Below are 7,254 nucleotides of genomic sequence, written 5' to 3'. Positions count from 1 at the left end.
TAGTAAAGAGACAAAAAGACCTAGGACCTCGATTGCAGGTTGAAACCATTCAGATAAGCACAAAAGCAATAAAAAAAAGCCTAAACTTCATTATGTAATCTAGTGTAATTTAGATAAATGAAGCATATTCAATTTTCTGAGGCCAGTCTTATTACATTACATCTCAAGCACTGACTTTCCATGATTGTGTTTATTGCTGCTCATTTAATCATGAAAAACATGACCTAACAACAGACCCATTTTGGCACAATTGACCATCATCCTTCAAAATCACATGCCTATTACACTGACACATCCTGTTACATCTTGGGTCAAAAAAGACCTACTTAAAATCAGAAATAGTTTAAGGTTGATTAACTCCATCAAGCCAAAAGACCCACGACCCTTTGAATTATCCACTTATTGTATCATTATATCAGCTTTGGTCCTGGTCACCACCGAAATAATGTGGGGGCAACATTAATTTTTTTTCTGCTGAATTGAACTGTCGACATGTTTTCCCTTATAAATGGCACACCTGACTGCAAGACGCTGTGGTGGTCCTCTTGAGTTAAATATAGTTTGAGCCAACTTTTTTTTGCCAGTGTGGTCCCCAAGCTTGAAGACGCTTTAAATTTACAGCGAAAAGTTTGTGTACCCCAACTACCCATTGTTAACCAGACAACAGAATAAAGCCAGCCTTGTGCTGAAATCCTACAGGGACGATAATCAAAGGGTGTTCTGCAAGTGTTTCAACAGGCTCGACTCTCCTGCAGTGTTTTCCGCGCGGTTTTAAACCACTTCATCAGACCTCTTGTGTCTGTGTGCTGCTCCCGTTCAGCAGTGTCCTCATCGATTAACAACCTGCCAACACCGATGCCATTTGGCTGTTTGTTGTTGCACAGCCTTATTATTCATTCAGTCTAGATCAAAGGATATTTCTGAATATTTCTGAATAATCTTGTTTTGGCTCCTCTGTTTTATCTCCTCACAGTGTTTCCTCTCTGTGTTCCTTCAGGGGGGGAAACGCTGATCAAAGAGGTGTCTGACTGTGCATTGTTCAAATAAAACAGACTCAGACAGGGAACGGAAAGATTCTTTATTAAACTCAGCAAAGTAAACACGGAGTGACATCATGGTTTTCTCTGCTCCTCTCCATCTAGAACTGGAGGACGACTCGGATGCTGAGGGAGGAAAATGGGATTCGACTGTGAATATAATGTGTTTTTTTTTTTTTCTTCTAAGGCTCAAATGAAATGACACAATTGGTTCTTTTATTTGAATGAAAGCCTCTCAAGGTCTCACACCTCTTCATCACATCTCAGCTTTGTCCTCAACAGAAGGCAGCCGATATACATAAGGTCTAAACTCATCTTACCCAGAGGGACACTGCAGCACTATGCACATTAACATAACAAACAACTTAAGCTTGTACCTTAAATCAAGGCTTACCATTTCCCAGCATGCATAAGGTCGAAACCGTCGGTGATCTTCTCAAAGGGCAAAGTGTGAGTCACGAATTCATCCACTTTGAGCTTCTTGTTCATGTACTCGTCCACCAGTTTGGGGACACTTTCGACGCTCTTGTATCCTGGGAAAAAGTGTAAAAACTCTTTAAGTGACTCACACCACATTTATCTTAGAGTAAAATGTTTCCACAAGCTTGTCCTCCAGCCCACATGGCAAAGTATGTATTGTATACAAGGAGTGATTAGTTTACTTTGTGCGTATGTGACCCTGTATGAAAGCTGGGTGTGGGAACAGTGAGTGGATGAATGGCTATGATTCATACATGGAAAAATACACAATCAAGTTTATGCTCATGTGAGCTATTTTCATCCAACTCGGCTCCTTATTTGCTGTCAGTTGCTTCCTCGGTATCATTATAATGAATCACAGTCTAATCAGTTTACGTCATCCTGTGAATAACATGGACGTCATGAACCATCTGTGAATAGTTGTGGATTCATCTCAGTAAACTAAAAGTGTCAACCTGCTTGTTGCTCTAAAGGAGGAGGTCGGATGTTAAATATGAGTTACTCCGGCGACCACAAATGTCTTGACATTTCATATCTCGCACAATAATCTGATTTGATAATCTGACTCCCCAACACCACTGTATGAAAAGTCAGAGGATCACAATATTTTGGGAAGACAAAATTCCCCTATCAAGGTTTGAAGCAAAGTCATATCAGATATTTCCACTGTGCCCTCCTATGAGCTGTGTCTCCAAAACAACCAATTTAGGCATGCTGATATCTGATTGGCTGAAAGGGCAGGGACTACCAATTATGACACCAAACCCATACCCTTTGATCACAGCGATCCAAACAGTGAAAATTGAAATTGAGTGGAAATGTGCCTCTTAGTGATGATGCAAAATTATTGACGTGTCCAAAATCTCAATTTGCTGCTCACTGTGGAGTGACCTAATGAGTAAAATTGTATGTAGGCTATTCACATAGGTGGTGAAATACTGGAAACTTGATTGATGCTGTACACGGCCATCTTGAATCAAGGCTCAAATATGATTTTCACCTTCATCTTCACAATATCTAACCACTTACCTCCGAAGGCAGTGCCTTTCCAGGTGCGTCCGGTCACCAGCTGGAACGGCCGGGTGGAGATCTCTTGTCCGGCTGCTGCAACCCCGATGATGACGCTAGTGCCCCATCCTTTATGGCAGGCCTCCAGGGCTGCTCTCTGCCGTCAAGAAACATCAGGACTCAATCACCACAATCCTGATCCTGACAACACCTGACCACAGACTCAACCTTTGGGATTAGTGTTGCCCTCTCACCATGATTGCCACGTTGCCCACACACTCGAAGGAGTAGTCCACACCTCCGTCAGTCATCTCCACCAGGACCTCTTGGATTGGCTTCTTGTGATCCTTTGGGTTCACCACTTCTGTGGCCCCAAACCCTCGAGCAGTTGGAAACTTGTCCGGATTGAGGTCGATTCCGATAATCCTGGCGGCCCCAGCTGCTTTACAGCCCATGATTGCTGCAAGCCCCAGTGCCCCCAGGCCAAATACAGCACAGGTCGACCCAGCCTCCACCTGCATACAGAGAGATGGGAGAGGCAAGCACAGATCAGCACATCTCTGTGGTTAATGACATGATAAACAGCAGGAAACACAACTTTATTACCATAAATTAATACTGAATGTAATCATTCAAAAACAATACATTTTACATGATAGCTACATTCTTTACATAATATTATGTAAATACACAATATAAATAATTGAATATTCAAATCCTATTAAAAATCATCACAGGGGCTCTCTTCTGTATGTAAGCACAGTAGTATTTTGAACTAAATGCTGATGTAAACAGGCTCCCAATGGCAACACTAACATGCTGACGTGTAATAGGAAGTTTTTTTTTTTTTTTTTTACCATCTACCTTAGTTTATGTGTAAGCATGCTAACAAAGAGGAGACCCAATGAGTGCACTATACCAACATTTCAATGCAACCAACAACTACTGAGACATTTCACTTAAAACCACAAACATCAACAGCATGGTGGCACTTAGGGAAAAGTCAGGAGTACCAACTAACACAAACAAAGACTTACTGAAAAGAAAAAATAAACTTCTGTACACCTGAATCTGCACATTATTCAATAACCATACTTTAATATCCATAGAGGACCTAAGGCAGCTCGTGACCCCATTTTGACATCACAAATTTCTGGTGACCCCATGATCATGGCTGCCAATCAAGATGGGCCAGCTCAGATGTTTTTATATGCTGCATTTTATTTGAACCCAATTTATATTCAAGAAAGTCAATCATAATTTTAAAAAGAATAATAATTAGTTAAAAAAAAATATTATTATCACTTTTTTTTTTTAATTTATCAATTACTAGACATTTCAGGCTACCCCAAGGTTGAAAAACACTGACCTAAGGGTATTGCAGTCCACATGGATGATAAGGAATACAATATTTCAGATTAAAAGAGTAATTGATTTAAAAACAAATGAAAACCAAAAAACTTAAAGCAGATATCAGCTTCACGGCCGTTTCGGCTAATGCTGCGTTCAAGGCAGGCTTTTGAAACCGTAAGTTACAGCTTCAAGTCACAACTACGACTTGGTAGCGTTCCAGGTAACCCGTAGCTCGTGTTTTTACCATCCTGTTGTCTGTGAAAGTTCCCTATAACGGCCACTCGTAACTTCCGACCCGTGAACTCGTACCAGATCGAACTGGTATGACTTCACAGGAAGGAAAAACACAAAGTACGAGTTTCTTTGAACGCACCATGAGTTAGCAGCCCCCGCCCTTGTCAGGCATCAATTGGTCCTCGTGCTACGTCACCACATTCACGCGCATCCCTTGGCTGCACACACAGCCCTTCATGCCGTTCTCTCTCCTCATTGGATAACACTTGTATCCCACAAGGAAAATTTTCTCCTCGGGTTACAGCAGAGCAGAGTGACGGAGAGACTCGTGTTTAGGCTGAAATACTTCATGTAAGTGATTGCTGACGGAAAATAGGACTATTTAGGACTTATATTAACAAAAACATTCCACTGATATCTGCTTTAATAAACAAGACGTTTCAGCGGTGATCCCTTCTTTTCATCAACACATCAATATACCACACATGAAAGCTATGAAAATATGCTTTTCTCGTATAAATCCCTCTCTGAACATTAGTGGTTGTCTGTAATCAATCTAATGAGAGGCTAGCTTGCCTTGGCAGTGTTTAAAGCAGCTCCATATCCAGTGGTGATGCCACAGCCCAGCAGGCAAACCTTATCCAGAGGGGCCCTGGGGTTCACTTTGGCCAGGGAGATCTCAGCCACCACGGTGTACTCTGTGAACGTACTGCAGCCCATGAAGTGGAAGAGGCTCTTGCCTTTGCAGGAGAAACGGGATGTCCCATCTGGCATCAAGCCTTTGCCCTGAGTGAGCCTGAGGAACATGACACGGATCAAAGTGTTCAGAGGTGCCACACAAGGAAGGATAGTATCATAGTTGCTGATCTGTACAGAGGAGCTTTAATCCAGCATCGTTACCTGATCTTTTGACACAAGTTGGTTTTGGGATTTTTACAGAACTTGCACTCTCCACACTGTGGAACGTACAAGGGTATGACCGTGTCCCCTAAAACACAGGCACACTGTTTTTTCCTGACCCTTACACTGCAGTGATAAATGCCATTATGGAAGAGAAGAGAAGAGAAGAGAACCTGGTTGAAAGTTGGTGACTCCCTCTCCAACACTCTCCACGATACCAGCTCCCTCATGGCCCAGAACTACAGGGAAAACTCCTTCCGGGTCGGAGCCACTCAGTGTGTAGGAGTCGGTGTGACAGATCCCTGTGGCCACAACCTGGAATAAAGGACAGGGGTGTGATCCATGCAGAGTCATATGAAACTACTGATGTCATTACCTGAGGATGGACATCTGATGGCATATAGGGAAAACAATCAGGGATAATCCTTATTTAGTTCTCATTTATATCTTCTACTTGGTCAGCTATGGCCCAAACACATAAATAAGAAAAGCTAGCTCACTAAAAGAAAGCTTAAAAATGTATGCTATTAACTTAGCCTTTAACTAGCTCTGATTTTTTTGCACTTAGTGCCACATTTATGCACTATTCGGCACTTCCTCTAAAAGCTTTACCAATTGTATGCGTCCTTTGTAATCACACTTTGAAACTTCTATCAATTGTTAATTTTATTTTATTTTATTTTATCTTATTATTTTTCAATTTCATTTTGCATTTTACATCAGGGCTTTTAAGTTCTTTCACGTGAAGCACTTGTCAGCTGTAATTTCTTGGCTGTAAAAAACACTTTCTTGTATGAAGGCTGCTGTGCAAATTCATTTTATTATTATTATTACTTTATTAGAATTTGATAAATTAAGGTTTTATTACTGGTGTAAAGATTGTATTACAATAAAGAGAAGGCCTTTCTTTGCAAAGGTAAAGTAAGTATAAAGTAGGCTAGCAGTGAAGATGACTAATTTTTTTTTATTATCTTTTATTTGTTAATACCATATCAAGGTGCAAAGTCCACTGTAGTGTTGGACAACAGGAATCTGATAAGTCTTAGAAATGAGCTGTTAATCATATGGTCATAACTTGTCCACCAACATAATGAATGCTTTGTAGTAAATATCAGTGTAAATTGCAAACTGATCAGCAGTGAATGTTTACCTTGAGGCGAACCTCTCCGGCTTTGGGAGGCGCCACCTCCACCTCCTCCATCACGAGAGGTTTCCCAGCCTCCCATGCTACTGCAGCTCTGCACCGGATCACCTACAACACAACAAGAGCCTCAGCTGATCTGGAATCTGTCAACGTAGCCAAACCTCCTGGACATTTAACCCATTCAGTGCAACAGTGGGTGCAGACAAATTGAAATGAAGGAAAGCAAATCACACAGTCTTTTCGGACAACATAGGGTCCTAGTATGTTCAGTATCAGTTATCTGTTTTTCTCCACGGCTGAATTAAACCCAAAGACTTATAGATCCTCCTTTATATGGAGTGTTGCAACAACAGGAAGTCTGAAAGAGAGGCCTTATGCTGAGAAGTCTTACAAGAGACACACAGAACTCAATGAAGAGTGCAATGGAGACGCTGTTTAGATCTGAACACGCCCTCCATACCCCTGTACTGTAAACATCCCCTCTACTCTACAAACATCTGACTGAGCGGACAGTCTTAGCAGTTTTTTTCTTTTCTTTGTCACTCACATCCATTCAAAGCCTCTCTAAAATGAAGAATTCGGCATGCTTACCTTCCCTGAAGTTGCCATGTTGTTTTACAAGTGGACTCTCCCTCACAGAGTTAGGTCAGAGTGTACAAGTCTTATCAAGGACTAAACCAATCACAAAGAAGGGCCCAGCCCCTGAGGGCTGGCCCGCGTGTCCTGACAATGCTGCTGATCTTCCGTGTTTACACAGTGCTCATTTCCTCCTTCATGTCTTTCAACAGAGGTCATATATAGTATGTCTGTATATAGACCACCTAGCCATAATGTTATGAGCACTGATAGCTACTGAGCTACTGTAGCACAAATTGCTGATAGTTTATTGCTGGTTCTTATATAAGGGTGTCACTCACAACACAGTTCATTACAGCTTATTGCACATGGGGTCTTATAGTCCACCTACAATGGACACGTGAGCACATGTACCTGGGAGGTCAGATCAGCTCTTTATCAGTGCATGATGAAGTTTTTGCCGAGCACATGCAAGGTTGTATAAATATAAAAAGCAATCAAATATACAGTATATGCACTGCC

The 7,254-nt window shown here is 41.5% G+C and overlaps 1 protein-coding gene across 1 annotated transcript; it reads right to left on the bottom strand.

The window, feature by feature from the left end:
• Positions 1-1,059: 1,059 nt before the first annotated feature.
• On the bottom strand, positions 1,060-6,810 carry LOC311006075 (alcohol dehydrogenase class-3 chain L). The gene is made up of 9 exons (XM_083998728.1): positions 6,748-6,810; positions 6,163-6,264; positions 5,186-5,327; positions 5,013-5,100; positions 4,689-4,908; positions 2,780-3,040; positions 2,547-2,682; positions 1,432-1,570; positions 1,060-1,163 (listed from the first exon to the last, which is right to left on the bottom strand). Exons 1-9 carry the CDS (start codon positions 6,763-6,765, stop codon positions 1,139-1,141), a joined length of 1,131 nt encoding a protein of 376 aa, XP_083854854.1. The 5' UTR covers positions 6,766-6,810; the 3' UTR covers positions 1,060-1,138.
• Between the last annotated feature and the right edge of the window lie 444 nt (positions 6,811-7,254).

This window comes from Trachurus trachurus (assembly GCF_905171665.1).
Source record: "Trachurus trachurus genome assembly, chromosome: 22".
NCBI lineage: Eukaryota > Metazoa > Chordata > Actinopteri > Carangiformes > Carangidae > Trachurus > Trachurus trachurus.
Note: the sequence above shows the minus strand (reverse complement) of the source record. Positions and strands in the feature narration are given on the sequence as shown.